Raw genomic sequence first — 17,587 nt, 5'->3', positions numbered from 1 at the left:
TCCTCTGTGGCTGTCAAGATAGGGGAAAGGGTGGGAACTCTGCTGTGTAATAATTTTCGTTTCTTCATAAATGAATGAGTGATGGATGAAATTGGGCCAAACTCCAGCGGGGTGCACAGACCCATGAAATGTGTCAAGGGATGTACCTGAGCAAAATAGTGAGATGCTGTGAGAAGAATGTGTGCCGTGACAGCGTGCTGCATTTAACATGAATTAATTGATCACAGGCATCTTGCTGGAGCAGTGGGAGTGATACCTGGGGATAAAGACAATTCTATGGCTTCTCCAATAGCTGTGTTAAGCAAGCCAGTTCTTCCCTCTGCATACAGAGCTGGCATTCTTGACCCAGGACCATGTGTCATACTGTAGCAGGCTAACTTTTTCCATTTCTGAGTAAACCATCTATGTTCAAAGCCTGACTGAAAAGTGTGAGAAGAACTCTGGGCATCCGGCCCAGCATCTCAAGGTGAGCACATGATGGGCAAAGAAGAGAGGAACCAAGGAGAAAGGGCCTATTGCTTGGATCTGTGAGCATCCCAAGCTCCTTGAGATAGATGCCTCACTCAGCCTCTTCTCCCAGTCCCTCCTCTGGGAAAATCAGAGCCCAGTTTAACAAAGCAGAAAGGTGGACAACTTTACTGTGTGTTAAATTTGGTTACTTTCAAAATGATACTCTGGTTTGCTTAAAAGTGCAGTGCAAGTAATTGGGTTCGTTTCACCAACTCAAATAAAAGATAAGTGTCCATGTGAATAAGTGATAGCTTTCCTTTACACAGAGAAATTCAAACTAAGACAGGCAAAAAGGTGGAGTGGTGGAGCTGCTGAGAGCCTAGGCTTCAGGATTAGACAGAAGACAGAACTTGTTACATGCCGACTCCATCCATTTTTTTTTTTTTTTGCTTTTTTAAACTGTTTTATTAACTTCACAATATATAATGAACATTTCTCCATGCAACAGTTAAAACCTTCCTGCTGATAGAAACTTACAGATTGGGTCAAAAACACAACATTCAATTAGAAGCTGGTAATAGGAAATGGGCAAGAAACAAGCTTAACACCAAAACCTTTACAACAAAGGTAAGTCAAGAACATCTAAGTTTAGGAAGTAAGAGTCTCCTAACTTGAGGGAAAACATCAGGATTCAAGGCATAAGGCAAAAGTCATCAAGATGCTCATGGTAAGCGGGGTCAGTGCTAACTGCCCGCAGACTATGACTCAACTGCTTTTCCCTCAGCTTTTCCATCAGCTGCCTCACCTCCTCCCCAATCCTTTCCATATTCTCTTCTCTCATCCTTGCCTGTGGCTCGCCAAGTCTCTGAGACACGTCCCATCTATAATGCAGGATGGGCTGCCTAACACGGAACCGCCTAGGATTTCCTCTAGGTACATAATATTCACTAGCACCCGAAAGGAGGGCCATAGGTTCTCTTTTATTAGCATCTTGATCCTTTCCATCTTTCTTTTTCATTCTTCTGGTTGGCATCTTCCATGTTTCGATGTTTTACTGCTTGTTCCTCTTTGGACGCCATTGCTCCTGGGCCTATCCTTGCTGTCTCCTGCTCCTCCCGACTGTTGCTGCACGTGTGCCGCTGCAACACTTCCGCTCGCAGACCTGCTCCCCTCCGCCTGCCTTTCTTGGGGGCCGCCCCGGCCCGCACTCCCCTCAGTGCCAGGCGGAGCAGGTACCAAGAAGCAAGCAGGTGACCGTCGGGTCTGACTCCATCCATTTTTGACACACACACTTTGTGTGTCTTTGGACAAGTTTCTAGAAAATTAAGATAACCGACCATACCTACTTCACAGCATTTTGTGAAAACATAAGAGGGGCACTTTGCAATATGCCAACGGTTATATGGGTTCAATAAACAGTTTCTCTTGTTGCTACTAGGAATTCTTGGGGAATCAGACTTCACGAATGTACAATATTTCTTTAAATGAACTTTAAAATCCTGTAATAATTTTATATTTATAGAAAAGTTACAAAGATAGTCTAGAGAATTCTAAAGCACACTTCATCCAGATTTTTCTGTGTTAACATTTTAATGTTGTATGTGTGCCAACATTGGCACATTACTATTTACTATTACTGTTAGCATATTGGATGTGAGAGTTGGACTATAAAGAAAGCTGAGCACAGACGAATTGACGCTTTTGAACTGTAGCATTGGAGAAGACTCTTGAGAGTCCCTTGGACTGCAAGGAGATCCAACCAGTCCATCCTAAAGGAGTTCAGTCCTGGGTGTTTATTGGAAGGACTGATGTTGAAGCTGAAACTCCAGTACTTTGGCCACTTGATGCGAAGAGCTGACTCACTAGAAAAGACCCTGATGCTGGGAAAGATTGAGGGCAGGAGGAGAAGGGGACGACAGAGGATGAGATGGTTGGATGGCATCACTGACTCAATGGACATGGGTTTGGGTGGACTTTGGGAGTTGGTGATGGACAGGGAGGCCTGGGATGCTGCGGTTCATGGGGTTGCAAAGAGCCGGACACGACCGAGCAACTGAACTGAACTGAACTGATCTATTACTATTAAACTAGACACTTTATTCAGATTTCACAGTTTTTCTATCCCAAGATATAATCTAGAATATCACATGGCATTTATAAGAATGTTTTTAATTGGCACAACAATCAACATAATTAATCAACTAGTGACTCCATGGTCAATACCTAAATGTGGTTTTCTAAAACACTTGAGAAGTTCAATAAGTGGTGCTAGGAAAAGTGGATAGCTATTTGTAAAAGAATGAAGTGAGAACAATTTCTCACACTATACCCAAAAATAAACTCAAAGTGGATTAAAGACCTAAATGTAAGTCTGAAAACCATGGAGCTCCTAGAAGAAAACATAGGCTGAATGCTCTTTGACACAAATCGTAGCAATACTTTTTCGGATTTGTCTTCTAAAGCAAAGGAAATAAAAGTAAAAATAAACAAATGTGGCCTAATCAGACTTAAAAGCTTTTGCACAGCAAAGGAAATCATTGACAAAACAAAAAGACAACCTACTGAATGAGAGAAAATATTTGCTAATGATATGGTAGATGAGAGGTTAAAATCCCCAAAAAATAAACAGTTCAACATCAAAAAAAAACAAACAAGACTTGATTAAAAAGTCTTGGAAATCATTTATTCTCTTCAGTAGCATTTTTGCAAACTTATTGACCTATTATTGACAAAGTAAATCCTTTCACATAGTTAGTAAAATAATCAAATGCAGGTTAGCATCTGCCCAAATTATTACAGTATCCAATTTATTCAAGTTTGAACGTAGTGAGATTTTACTGTGTACATAATCATGGCCAGCAAAGTGTCTGGCACTTAGTAGGTGCTCAAAAAGTGTCTGTTGTTAAGCTACATATAAAAAGGACCTCAGATCTCCTGACAGTTTGATTTGTTTATGGACAGTTAGGTGTATTTTGCCTTGAGCTGTGCCTTGTTTTGAATAATCTCTTAGAGCATGACCTTACCTTTGTGCATAGAACCTGTTTGTTCAAGACTGTACATGATCTGAGCAAACAAGAATTACTGTTCGGCAAACCATTAACTTCTTCAGCATCTCTCACTCAGCAAGAATTGTCCCTTGAGGGGATCAGTGCTGATGTAGAAAGTATGTGTTTTTACTTTTGTCTGTGAAGAAAAAAGTATTCATGTGTGTGAATTCAATTTCTTGGAGGTTGGTTGTGGCAGTTGCTATTTTTTATAAACAGTATTAACCAGAGATGATGAGAATCAACAGGATGGCTCTGGCAATGAGGACAAAGATAAGGATGTCCAGCCAGCTGTGAGCTTCCAGATGTGACCAGGTGGGTCTGCTGTAACCACACAGGGACCTCAGAGGTAAGTGATTAGAAGATAGGTGTGACGAGGGCATGGCTTCCTCCACCAGTGTCAACAGATGCAGCATTGCACCCAACTTGTTCATCTAATCATTCTTTTATTCAGCTTAAAATACCTATCAAAGGACAACAATAACCAATTACTAGATTTCTGCTACTGAAAGTGTGGCCTCTGGAAGATCCATTTACTCAAGGACTTGTTAGAGATGCAGAATTTCAAGGTCCACCCCAGTTCTCTGAATAAGAATCTGCCTTTTAACAAGATCTGTGAGTGATTCCCATGTGAGAAGCACTGGACCAAATGACAGAATGAAGAGCCAGGATCTTGTCAAGAGACAAATGATGTATTTATTGGAAGGTCTATTAATAAAATCTCAGTCGGAAGACTTAAATAGATATTTCTCCAAAGAAGACATACAGATGGCCAGCAGACACAAGAAAAGATGCTCAATATTGCTAATTATCAGAGAGAAATGCAAATCCACACTGCAATTAGCTATCACCTCACACAAGTCAGTATGGAGATCATGAAAAAGTCTGCAAATAAATGCTGGGGAGGGTGTGGAGAAAAAGGAACCCTCCTGCACTCTTAGTGGGAGTGTAAATTGGTGCTGCCACTATGCAGAACAATATGGAGGTTCCTTAAAGAAATTAAAATATAGTTACCATCTGATCCTGCAATCCCACTCCTGGGCATACATCTGGAGAAAACTGTCATTTGAAAAGACTCACACACCCAGATGTTCACTGAAACACTATTTGCAATACCCAAGACATGGAAGCAACCTAAGTGTTCATTGACAGATGAACGGCTAAAGAAGATGAGGTATATTTATTCATGGAATATTCAGTTCAGTTGAGTCGCTCAGTCGTGTCCGACTCTTTGCGACCCCATGAATTGCAGCATGCCGAGATGGCACCCCACTCCAGTACTCTTGCCTGGAAAATCCCATGGATGGAGGAGCCTGGTAGGCTGCAGTCCATGGGGTCGCTAAGAGTCGGAAACTACTGAGCGACTTCACTTTCACTTCTCACTTTCATGCATTGGAGAAGGAAATGGCAACCCACTCCAGTGTTCTTGCCTGGAGAATCCCAGGGACGGGGGAGCCTGGTGGGCTGCCGTCTATGGGGTCGCACAGAGTTGGACACAACTGAGGAGATTTAGCAGCAGCAGCAGGCCTCCCTGTCCGTCACCAACTCCCAGAGTTCACTCAGACTCACGTCCCTCGAGTCAGTGATGCCATCCAGCCATCTTATCCTCTGTCGTCCCCTTCTCCTCCTGCCCCCAATCCCTGCCAGCATCAGAGTCTTTTCCAATGAGTCAACTCTTCGCATGAGGTGGCCAAAGTACTGGGGTTTCAGCTTTAGCATCATTCCTTCCAAAGAAATCCCAGGGCTGATCTCCTTTAGGATGGACTGGTTGGATCTCCTTGCAGTCCATGGGACTCTCAAGAGCCTTCTCCAACACCACAATTCAAAAGCATCAATTCTTCGGCGCTCAGCCTTCTTCACAGTCCAACTCTCACATCCATACATGACCACAGGAAAAACCATAGCCTTGACTAGACGAACCTTTGTTGGCAAAGTAATGTCTCTACTTTTGAATATGCTATCTAGGTTGTTCATAACTTTCCTTCTAAGGAGTAAGCGTCTTTTAATTTCATGGCTGCAATCACCATCTGCAGTGATTTTGGAGCCCCCAAAAATAAAGTCTGACACTGTTTCCACTGTTTCCCCATCTATTTCCCATGAAGTGATGGGACCAGATGCCATGATCTTAGTTTTCTGAATGTTGAGCTCTAAGCCAACTTTTTCACTCTCCTCTTTCATTTTCATCAAGAGGCTTTTGAGTTCCTCTTCACTTTCTGCCATAAGGGTGGTGTCATCTGCATATCTGAGGTTATTGATATTTCTCCCGGCAATCTTGATTCCAGCTTGTGTTTCTTCCAGCCTAGCGTTTCTCATAATGTACTCTGCATAGAAGTTAAATAAGCAGGGTGACAATATACAGCCTTGACGTACTCCTTTTCCTATTTGGAACCAGTCTGTTGTTCCATGTCCAGTTCTGTTTCTTCCTGACCTGCTGAGCCATAAAAAGAATGAAATAATGCCATTTGCAGCAACAAGGATAAACCTAGAGATTATCATGTTAAGTGAAGTAAATCAGACAGAGAAAGGCGGATATCATGTATCACTTATACATGGAATCTAAAAAGAATGATATAAATGAACTTCTTTACAAAACAAACTCAGACTCACAGACTTAGAAAACAAACTTATTGTTACCAGCAGGGAAGGGTGGAGGGAAGGGATAGTTAGGGAGTTTGGGACTGACATGTACACACTGCTATATATAAAATAAGTAAACAACAAGGACCTACTGTATAGCACAAGGAACTATACTAAATATCCTGTAATGACCTATAATGGAAAAGAATCTGAAAAGAATATATATACATATACATATGTGTATATATATGTGTACATATAACTGAATTACTTTGCTGTATACTTGAAACTAACACATCATTGTAAATGAACTATACCTCAATTTTAAAAACATTTTTTTAAAAAAGTCACATGCTCTGGGCAGAGAACACAGGAGGAAAAGGTAGAAAGTGTCTGGTGGGGCCAAGAAACACACCATATTTAATGTTAAACACACCGTGTTTTTCCAGTAGTCACGTATGGATGTGAGAGTTGTACTATAAAGAAAGCTGAGCGCAGAATTGATGCTTTTGAACTGTGGTGTTGGAGAAGACTCTTGAGAGTCCCTTGGACTGCAAGGAGATCCAACCAGTCCATCCTAAAGGAGTTCAGTCCTGAGTGTTCATTGGAAGGACTGATGTTGAAGCTGAAACTTCGATACTTTGGCCACCTGATGCAAACAGCTGACTCATTTGAAAAGACTCTGATGCTGGGAAAGATTGAGGGCAGGAGGAGAAGGGGACTACAGAGGATGAGATGGTTGGATGGCATCACCGACTCAATGGACATGGGTTTGGGTGGACTCCAGGAGTTGATGATGGACAGGAAGGCCTGGTGTGCTGCGGTCCATGGGGTCGCAAAGAGTCGGACACGACTAAGCGACTGAACTGAACTGAACATCATGTTTAAACACACCAACACACCATGAAATACAACTTCTGTTCTCAATGAGTTTGGTCTGTAGAATGCCTATGGGTTGGGGGTGATGATAGTCCCTATTGTTACAACTTAAAATTGTTTTCAAAGTGACCTTGAATTTTATATTCTGTTATAGGATTCTCCTATTAATAGATCAATCTTTACCAAGCTAACCATATTTCTGAGTAACTATTATGTACTGTGTGTGCTTAGTCACTCAGTCGTGTCTGACTCTTTATGACCTCATAGATTATAGCCCACCAGGCTCCCCTGTCCATGGGGATTTTCCAGGAAAGAATACTGGAGAGAGTTGCCATGCTCTCCTCCAAGGGATCTTCCCTACCCAAGGATCGAATCCAGGTCTCCCACATTGCAGGCAGATTCTTTACCATCTGAGCCACCAGGGAAGCCCAAAGGCACCCAGCTAGAAACTAAGAAAGACATAGAAGTGTTAGATTTGTTCTGCCTTCAAGGAGTTTGTGAGTTTAGATAATCGATGCTTCTTACATAAGATCTTGCAAAGGGGCTCAATCAGCCAGAATGCAATGAAGCAGTACACAAAGCTGAGACTCAAACCACAATGCCAGTTTTGAGCCTCAGTCCTGACACTTACAAGCCAGGGGGCTGTGGACACACTGCTTAAATTCTGTTTTTCCGCTCCTTATTCTGTGAGGTTGGGATGATAAAAATAGTTGTCCGCCTAACAAGACTTTCTAAGGGGACAGCTTCCTACAAAGCTTTCTGGCTTAGAGGAAAATAAAATGTAAGTATGAAAATAGGAGTACTTTTAAGAAACTGAAGTTGGTTCGTACTCAAAACTTATCGGAAGAGCTCTGAACACATATAGGGTGCAGCTACTCTGGCTATTGAATGTTCTGTGCAGCTGTGCAGATGGAGTCCCTTACGTACTAAGGGCAGAAGTCAGCTCTTGAGATTTTGTTTAGTTACCTCTTTGTCAAATTTCCAAAACTGTAGTCTCCTTATGTTAGAGCCAGCACTGGTTTTTCTTTGCTTTTTGATGAACTTTTGACCTAAATTGCTTTTCCAATCTCCAGTCATTTAGTGGAAGACCATTAGTGACTGGTTAAATACACAAGTACCCCCCTGCACACACACACACACACACACACACACACACACACTCATATATTACATTTCAGGCCAAATTGAATTACAGAAGGAACCAATTTGAAAAGTTATTGAATTAAAACCCTACAAGAGAGAGATGGATTTTATGTTAGTGGTTGGCATGACAACTTAATATGCTGGAGAGTAATATGTGCTGAGTTCACATCGTTGGAGACTCTGACAAGTTCAAGGCCAGGATTGTGCCTCTAAATCTTGTTGCCACGGTAATACAGCATACGGCCAGAGTCCACTGAAATGAATACCTCTGACAGCTCATGCCAGCAAGAGCTATCTGATTAAAAGGGATCTTTTCATTAAAAAAAAGAAAGAAAGAAAGAAAGAAACAGTATTTCAACAAGATCAGGAGCAAAATGCAAAGGCAGGACATTGAAATTTGGGCAACAGAGAATCTAAAAGGAAAGCAGCCGGTGGATGCCAAGAAGTAACTAATAAAGATCTGTTTTATTTACAAGGGGTTGGTGATGTGTGAAGGTCTGCATGCAGGGAGTCCAGCCTGCAGGGCCATTTTGTAAGTGAAATGATACTGCCCCAGTTTGATTCCCTGGCTCAAGCTCAGCAGAATGATTTCATTTGACTGGTGGTTACCCCTTTCCCATGGCAGATTTTAATTTGACAGATTTTCTTCTCTGATAATACATGGAAGAAAATGGTTTCTGAGCAACTTTATAGGTCACATATATGTCCCAAGATGAAAAGCCAGCCCATAAAAACCTCATCCCAGAGTTGAGGTCACCAAAATGCCACTGCCTTTAGCCACTAGAATCACCTTTCAGATATTCTCCTGATTCATGTCCCAGGGACTTGTTAACAGGATAACAGTTTTAGGATCATGATCTTAGAGGCTCCTCATTTCCTCATTTTACATGCCATTTATCTTGGATTAGTCCATGACGAAGCTGTGGTTCTTGGAGTTTCTTAAGCTCTTAGAGTGGAGAAGAAGAAAGAATCCTCAAGTTCATGATCATATTTCCCATAGGGATTTGACCCAGTCTCCGTGGGAGCCAGCTCTCTTTTACATGTCCAGGGATGTAATGGGGATAATCAGTAAATGGGGACACACAGGTAAGAATGTAAAAGGTACAATCTAATAGGAATTCAGAATCCTAGATCATCAGTTCTAATTTAAAGATCAGGGTCTTCCCTGGTGGTCCAGGGGTTAAGACTTCACCTCGCAATGCAAAGAATAGGAGTTTAATCCCTGGTCAGAGACCTAAGAACCCACATGCCTTATGGCCAAAACACCAAAAAAGAAAACTGAAGCAATATTGTAACAAATTCAATAAAGACTTTAAAAAATGGTCCACATCAAAACAATAATGAAGTCCAGATCAGAGAGTATCATTTCATAAGCAAATGAAAATTTACTATGTCTATTCCTCTCTGTGCAAATAGCCTCTACAGTATGAACTGTAGTGGAGAGAATATTGACCTTAAAATTACTGACCAAAATCCAATTCCTACCTCTGCAAATAATTTGCTGAGTAACCTTGGCAAAGTATTTAACTTTGGTCTGTTTCTTAAGACATAAAACAAGGTAGATTATCCCAGCCATCACCTGTAAGAGTAATCTGGAATGTATAGCCAAACTACAGAGAGAAGCTTTTAGAAATTCAGATTCCCTAGCCCCTCAATCTCTACTGAGTCAAAATTTGTAGTTTTCAAGAGCTCTACACGTGATTCTGATTTGCATCTATGTTTAAGAATCACCAAAGGGGGCTTCCCTGGTGGTTCAGTCGTAGAGAATCTGCTTACCCAGGAGACATGGGTTCGATCCTTGGTCTAGGAAGATCCCACACGCCACAGAGCAACTAAGTCCCTGCACCACACGACTGAGCCGGTGCTCTAGACTCTAGAGCTACAACTAGTAAGCCCACACTCTAGAGTCCGTGGTCCACAAGATGAGAAACCACTGCAATGAGAAGCCCATGCGCCATAACTAGAGAGTAGCTAGCCCTCACTCACCACAAGTAGGGAAAAGCTTGTGCAGTAGTGAAGACCCAGCACAGCCATAAATAAATACATGAATAAAATTATTTCTAAAAAAATGAATCACCAAAATTATGTATAACTGGTAAATATGAACAAGCTAATATATTAGCTGTCTTAAGCTTCTTAATCAGTCAAAGAAAGGTACTGCTAATATTAGCTTTTTCTTTTTCCAGCTTACGTGTTTAATATTGAAAACAGAGTAAAGAAATCAGGAATGCTGGAAAGTTGGCAAGCATAAGGCGGTTATAGTTTCTCTACCATTTAAAATATTTGGAGATGTCCAAGCTTGAAATGAAAAGCTCTTTGAAGTAACTCTCTTTGTTCACAGTTTGCAATATTCCCCTCAGTCTTTATTGATTTGGACAGAATGATACTTGATGTTTATCTAATGCTTACTGGCACTGTTCTGAGTGCCTTCTAAGTGTTAGCTTATTTGATCTTTCCCCCTCTTACACACATGATGTGGAGAGATTAAGTAAGTTGTCTGAGACCTCATGGATAAAAATAGGTAGAGGTGGGCTTTGAACTCAGGAACCCTGCTCCAGAGCCCCATTCTTAATCACAGTGCTATTCAACCACTTTGTAGATCAAATATTTTCAAAGTAAAATGTTAAACTTTCTTAAGTAAAAGCAAAAGCCTAAAAATAAAAGTTTTCTAGGCTTTAGATCATCATTTCTTAACGTATGGTTCTTAGACTTCTTACATTTGAATCATCCGAGGTACTTTTTTAAAATGCAGTTTTTGAGCATGTGGAGTAAAGGGAAACCTAGTATGCTGTTGGTGGGAATGTAAATCGGGGCAGTCACTATGGAAAACAATAAGGAGGTTCTTCAAAAAACTAAAAATGGAATACCATATGATTCATCAATTTTGCTCCTGGGTGTATCTCTGAAGAAAACAAAAACACTAATTTGAGAAGATGAGTACACCTCAGTGTTCATCTAAGATAAGAGAGCAACCCAAGTGTCCATAGACAGATGAATAAATAAAGAAAATGTGAAACACACACACAAACACACACATACTGGAATATTACTGAGCCATAAAAAAAGAATGAAATTCTACCATTTGCAACAACATGGATGGACCTAAAGGGTATTATGCTTAGTGAAATAAATTACACAGAAAAAGACAAATACTCTGAGCTATCACTTACATGTGGAATCTAAAAAATAAAACAAATGAATGAATATAACAAAACAGAAACAGACTCACAGATATGGAGAACAAACTAGTTTTTACCAGTGGGAAGAGGACCAGGGTAGGGGGTTGCTGCTGCTGCTACTAAGCTGCGTCAGTCGTGTCTGACTCTGTGCAATCCCATAGACGGCAGCCCACCAGGCTCCCCCGTTCCTGGGATTCTCCAGGCAAGAACACTGGAGTGGGTTGCCGTTTCCTTCTCCAGTGCGTGAAAGTGAAAAGTGAAAGTGAAGTCGCTCAGTCATATCTGATTCTTCGCGAGCCCATGGACTGTAGCCCACCAGGCCCTTCCGTCCATGGGATTCTCCAAGCAAGAGTACTAGAGTGGGTTGCCATTGCCTTCTCTGTGTAGGGGGTTAAGAGATAAAAACTACTTTGTATAAAATAAATAAGCAGCAAGGATATATTGTACAGTACAGGGAAATATAGCCATTATTTCATAATAACTTTAAATGGAGTATAAGCTATAAAACTATTGAATCACTGTGTTGCACACCTGAAACTTATATTCAATTTTTAAAATGCATTTTCCAGGGACTACTCTGAGACCTACTGCACTGGAACCTCAGGTATGGGTAGGTGCTGGGAACTGTTTTTTGTTTTTTTTTTCATTCAGTCGCGTCTGACTCTTTGCGACCCTATAGACTGTATAGTCCATGGAATTCTCCAGGCCAGAATACTGGAGTGGGTAGCCTTTCCCTTCTCCAGGGGATCTTCCCAACCCAGGGATCCAATGGAGGTCTCCCTAATTGCAGGCGGATTCTTTACCAGCTGAGCCACAAGGGAAGCCCGGGAACTGTTATTTAGAAAATATCCTCCTTAGTCGATTATTACCTCTTTTTTTTTGAGCTTCATTGAAGTGTAATTGACAAGTAAAAAACTGGATAAATTTAGGTTGTACAATGTGATTTTTTAAAAGTATACATCGTGATGACTTAATGTAAATGTATACACTGTGAAATGATTACTATAATTGAACTAATTAACACATCCATCACCTCACATAGTTACTTTAATGTGTGGGTATGATGAGAACATACAAGAATTAGGTCTTAGCAAGGTAGGGGATAATTGAGCCAAGAAAAGTTTAAGAACAGTGGCCTGGATTAACATTTGTGGATCACCATTGTTGGGGATAAGGGTGGGTAGAACATTTGGGAGTCATTGAATCAAAGCTGTTTGCTTTAGAATCAGATGTTCGGCGCTGCCTGGGGTGGAACATTCTAGTCTTGTGACTAATGGATGGTCTGCACAAGGCACGGCTTCTGGCTGTTATCTGCCAAGGAGCGAAGCCAGCAAAATGACAGTTTGAATTTGCCTGCAGGGCCTAGGTCTCCTTTCCCCTCAATGGGTTCCCACTTGTTGGTAACAGAGTTAGCACCGGCCTGGAACTTTGAAGTTTTCCTTTTCAATATCTAAATGCCAGGGAGGCTCTGTGTCACGGCACACTCCTTCTCAGGCACAATGGCAGAGTCAGGGAGCGGACTGCTTGGAATGCAGTCTGGCCCCACTGGGGCTTTGAAATGGATTGGAACTTGCAGACTCATAAGAGTTCATCCTGGTGTCTTTTACAGATGGGCAAAGAAAAGGAAGCCAAGAGTTTGTTAACCCAGAAGGGTTGAGGATTTGTAGATTGGAAGAAGTCCATGGTGATTCTTTTAGGAATTGAAAAATTTTTATGTGAGGCTTATTGAGGTATAGTTTATATTATATTGAGGCATAATTTAATTTATGCAGTAAAGTTCACCTTTTTTGAGTGTATGGTTTGATGAGTTCTGGAAGCTAAGCTCAGTGTCATACCACCAATGCCAGTTCTTAGTTTAGACTAACACAGTCAGGTGTGTGCTAAATTGCTTCAGTTGTGTCTGACTTTTTGTGACCCTATGGACTGTAGCCCACCAGGCTCCTCTGTCCATAAGATTTCCCAGGCAAGAATAGTGGAGTGGGTTGCCAGGCCCTCTAGGGGATCCTCCTGACGCAGGGATTGAACCCGAGTCCCATTGTCTCTTGCATTGCAGGTGGGCTCTTTATCACTAGCGCCACCTGGGAAGCCAGGAGTAAGTACTGACTGAACATGCTATATGCATGTTAGACCCTGAAAAATGAGGTAGTTTATGCTTACAGCCTCTGATAAAAAATAATCATCACACTGGAAGTTCCAACAACACCTAAAGAAGAAGGAGCTTCCTCTGTGGCCCTGGAAACCAATGGGAAGGAAGAGAACGTCATTCAACAGTGTTGGAGTGACTCAGAAGAGCATTTTTTGGAACCTTGAAAGCCCCAAAGTGATATTACCACACTGAGACACATGAGGGCGCTCTAACAAGCCAGCATTACAAACACTTTTTTTTTTTTCATTCTAACAAAGGTTGTTTGTTTTTTAATTTATTGGAATGCTTTGTTGAAAAACCCTGGTGAATTCCCACTCCCACCCTTGGTCTCGTTGGCCACTCTTGGATGAGAGAAAAGAATTTGGCATCAAGTGAATCTGTCTTTGACTAAGTCCTCCGCGGTTTATTGTACCCAACCACAGCTTCATGGTGAGGTTCCAGTCAGCTTCCCTATTTAAACTCACGTGGAGAGGCTTCCAAACAAACCCGAGATTAGAATACCTTGTAAATCACAAAGAGACCTGAGATTAGCCCTAAAATTCTTTTTTAAATTGTTGTTTTCAGGCCTTCCTGGAACAGAGCACACAAGTGTTAAAAAATAATTGCTGGGCCACATTTTACAAAGACTTGTGAGGCGTTTCTTTCACCTAGTCAACAATTTGGCTGGTTCCTTGTCAGCAGAACCATGGTGATCCATTTAGAGGAAAGCTCTCTTTACAGCAAAGCAGCAGGGAGACAGGACAGGGTTACTGGTTTTGGCGTCCAAGTGGCTGTTCAAAACAAAAACCAAAAAAAAAGGTTCTGGATACATTTAAAATTTTTTGAAAATCAATGACTCATTTGTTACAGAAGAACCAAGTACAAAATAAAAGACACTTCATAAAAATTGCATTAGAATGCTCTGATGGGACTCTAATGAATTTAATGCTAGGGGTGCACGATTTCCTTGAAAGGTCTGGGAATTCTTAGGGATCACTCTCTTAGGGGAAGTGTTAGATTCTATCATTTGCAAAAATGTCTCTGCAAAGACTTTCTACAATTAACAGAATAAAACGCTGACTTGAAGAAAGAAGTCTTTTACTTAGTCAAACCTATCCAATAAAAAATATAATTGTTTCAAGCAGAAAGTTATCTCTGGCTGTTATGTCCAAATTATGTAATAGCATGGCCTTAAAACTAGGAAAAAGAAAAGAGAGGACTCTAAAGACAGGGTGTGGCCCTGGCCTGGATTCATGGATGCTTGGCACCAGTCAGGAGGACCACCCCAGGGTACTCTGTCTCCACACAGAAGTAAAATCCTGAACCACTCAGCCAGACCTGGACACCTTCACATAGTCCCACTGTAGACGTTCTCAGTCACCTTGTTCAAAAGTCATTCTCTCATTCTATCTTCACCTTAAACCTTGGATCCGTAGTTCATCATCATCATCACCATCATCAATATTTGTAGTTTCTCCCCTCTCAATTATGATCTGAACCCTCCATCCTGCCATCTTCAGACAAATGTGGAAAGAATCTTCTTAATCAACCAAGCCCTTACCCTCTTCCTCCCCTGCAACTCTTCCAGGAATGTCCTTCCCTCTCACCAGGGCTCACAAACAAAATACAGCCAATGCCAATAATCTCTCTAGGCCCATCACCTATCAGAGTTGTGTTAAGAATGCCAGGAATGTCAAGTGGCCATCACATTAGCTAACCATCAATTTGGGATGGATTTATCTTCAAGGTGACATATACTCCATTTTATTATAAATCCCTAGACTGTTCATTCTGGAGAAGGCAATGGCACCCTACTCCAGTACTCTTGCCTGGAAAATCCCATGGACGGAGGAGCCTGGTGAGCTGCAGTCCATGGGGTCGAAAAGAGTTGGACACGACTGAGCGACTTCACTTTCACTTTTCACTTTCATGCATTGGAGAAGGAAATGGCAACCCATTCCAGTGTTCTTGCCTGGAGAATCCCAGGGACGGGGAAGCCTGGTGGGCTGCCGTCTATGGGGTCGCACGGAGTCGGACATGACTGAAGCGACTTAGTAGCAGCAGCAGCAGCACACTGTTCATTCAGGGCAGAAATGTGAGTTCAAGAGCTATTCTGTATGTCAACAATCATCTTCTTACAAGTGAGATGCATGAGGAATACAATGTGAGAGGAAAGGTATTCTGTTTATGGAGAAGAAATGCTATCATTTAGCATTTCAGTTATGTCCCCAGCAAGCAATAGAGTTAAGGGCCAAGCTGACAATTATAACTCCAAGTTTCTCAAGAAATGGAATGGAGGAAAAGGAAATCCAAAGAGACAGTGACCTGAGTTGGTGACCAAGTTCTGCAAAAGATGAATGAAGACAAGCAAAGTGCCTCAAAACAGATCTGTTAACATTTTCTTTGAAGAATGGGAGGGGGAGTTTCCCACATGCAGTTCAAAATAACTTAGAGACAAGTTGTATTTTAAACAAGTTTTCTTGATTAAATGATGTAGTGTTTAGGGGTGTAGATTCTGGATCTGTCTAGCTGGGCTGAAATTCTTCCCTGCCCCTTAAACTCCAGAATCCTTGGTGTCCCCACATGTAAGATGGGGATAACACCATTGTCCATCCCATAGCATGGCCATTAGAATTACATATTAATACAATAGTCTGTCTATACCACCAAACCCAGTGCTAGAAATGGGATATGAGATGAAGGAGAAGAAAATAGAGTGAGATTAAACAGAGAAGGGCCTTGTCCAGACTAACAATCGAAACACTAACGCTGTCCAGACTAACCATCAAAGACGAGTTGACCCTTGAGTATGGTCAGATCAACTCTGTGCACCTGAGGTCCCAGGAAAGCAATAAGGTGAAGGAGCTTTAGCTTTGGTGTCATGCTTGTCCATTCCTCACCTTTCGGCTTATTTCTTCATTTTCCACTGTATCTGATTAAGCGAATTTGCTTAATAGCCAAGTTCCAGAGAAAGTAAGTGGCAAACAAAAAGAAGCTGAAGCAATTATAAATATGCATAGAATTAAATCCACAAACTAAAGGGATTTTAGAGGCTCTTTAGGTCAACCCTCAAAGGCTGGAGAGGTTAAGTGGTCTGCTCAACTCACAGGGCTGTCAAGGTATAACCAAGTCAGTACTAGATGCTGAAGGCATCTCCCTAGCACATCAGACTGCAAGAGAGATGGAGATAATAATAATAATGTTACCTTATTTCATATCGTCTGTCCAACAAAAAAATGAAAGAGGAGCTTTTATACAGGCATCTTTTGAAGTTCAACCCACAATAGGCCTTACACTCTAAATGGGTCACTCCCCATCACCATGGTGATTCTTCCAAGTTTTCCTGGAATCATCAGCTGTTTTCTAATGAGAGCGCTCCCTAGAACTTGCAGCTCTACCAAACAGATAAATATTTCCCAGCAGAAAATACTTAGATCCTTAAGCAACTTAGTCAGCAATTGCTTTCCCTTCTCATCTCAGGGAAACAGTCTGGAGCATACTCTTACATTTGCTGTGGGATCAGAGATCTTTTAAAAAATCTTCTAGATTTTACTGATGGCAAGGCTACTTCCCTGGATGTTGTGTGGTTTATATGTTGAAAAACAGCCACCCTCTTGCCTTCTATATTTTGAATCAAGCAGTAAGTATAGAACAATTTAAAAGCCTTGTATCAGTATGGCTGCTCCTCAAAAAAGAATTACATGTGATTCAGCAATTTCATTTCTGGCTACATCTCCAAAAGAGTTGAAAGCAGAGTTTTGAAGAGATATTTGTAAACTCATATTTGTTCATGGTAGTATTTTTCACAATAGTCAAAAGCTGGAAGTAACCTAAATGTCTACCAATGGATGAATGGATAAATAAAATGTGATTTACATATATATGTATACACACACACACACACACACACAATGGAATATTAGTCAGCCTTAAAAAAGAAGGAAATTCTGACACGGATTACAACATGGATAACTTTTAAAGATGCTATACTAAGTAAAATAAGCCAGGCACAAAATGACGAATATTGTATGAGTTCACTCACATGAGTATCTAGAGTAGTCAGATTCATAAAGACAAAAAGTAGCATGGTGGTTGCCAGGGCCTTGGGGAACTGGAAAATGGGGAGCTGTTGTTTAATGGAGAGTACAGAGTTTCAGTTTTGCAAGGTAAAAAAGTTCTGGAGGCTGGTT

General features: G+C 41.3%; 1 protein-coding gene across 1 annotated transcript; it reads right to left on the bottom strand.

The window, feature by feature from the left end:
- Positions 1-999: 999 nt before the first annotated feature.
- On the bottom strand, positions 1,000-1,483 carry LOC105002631 (protein BEX2-like). Its single transcript, XM_010859381.1, has one exon. The coding sequence runs from the start codon at positions 1,481-1,483 to the stop codon at positions 1,142-1,144; it is 342 nt and encodes a 113-aa protein (XP_010857683.1). The 3' UTR covers positions 1,000-1,141.
- Positions 1,484-17,587: the final 16,104 nt, after the last annotated feature.

Source organism: Bison bison, unplaced genomic scaffold (assembly GCF_000754665.1).
Source record: "Bison bison bison isolate TAMUID 2011002044 unplaced genomic scaffold, Bison_UMD1.0 scf7180017864456, whole genome shotgun sequence".
In the NCBI taxonomy this organism is placed as follows: Eukaryota; Metazoa; Chordata; class Mammalia; order Artiodactyla; family Bovidae; genus Bison; species Bison bison.
This window is presented reverse-complemented; position numbering and strand designations above follow the sequence as displayed.

Bases quoted from the DNA above. Each gene is read 5' to 3' on its own strand.
- LOC105002631 (XM_010859381.1), bottom strand. From the start codon at position 1,483: ATGCCAACCAGAAGAATGAAAAAGAAAGATGGAAAGGATCAAGATGCT.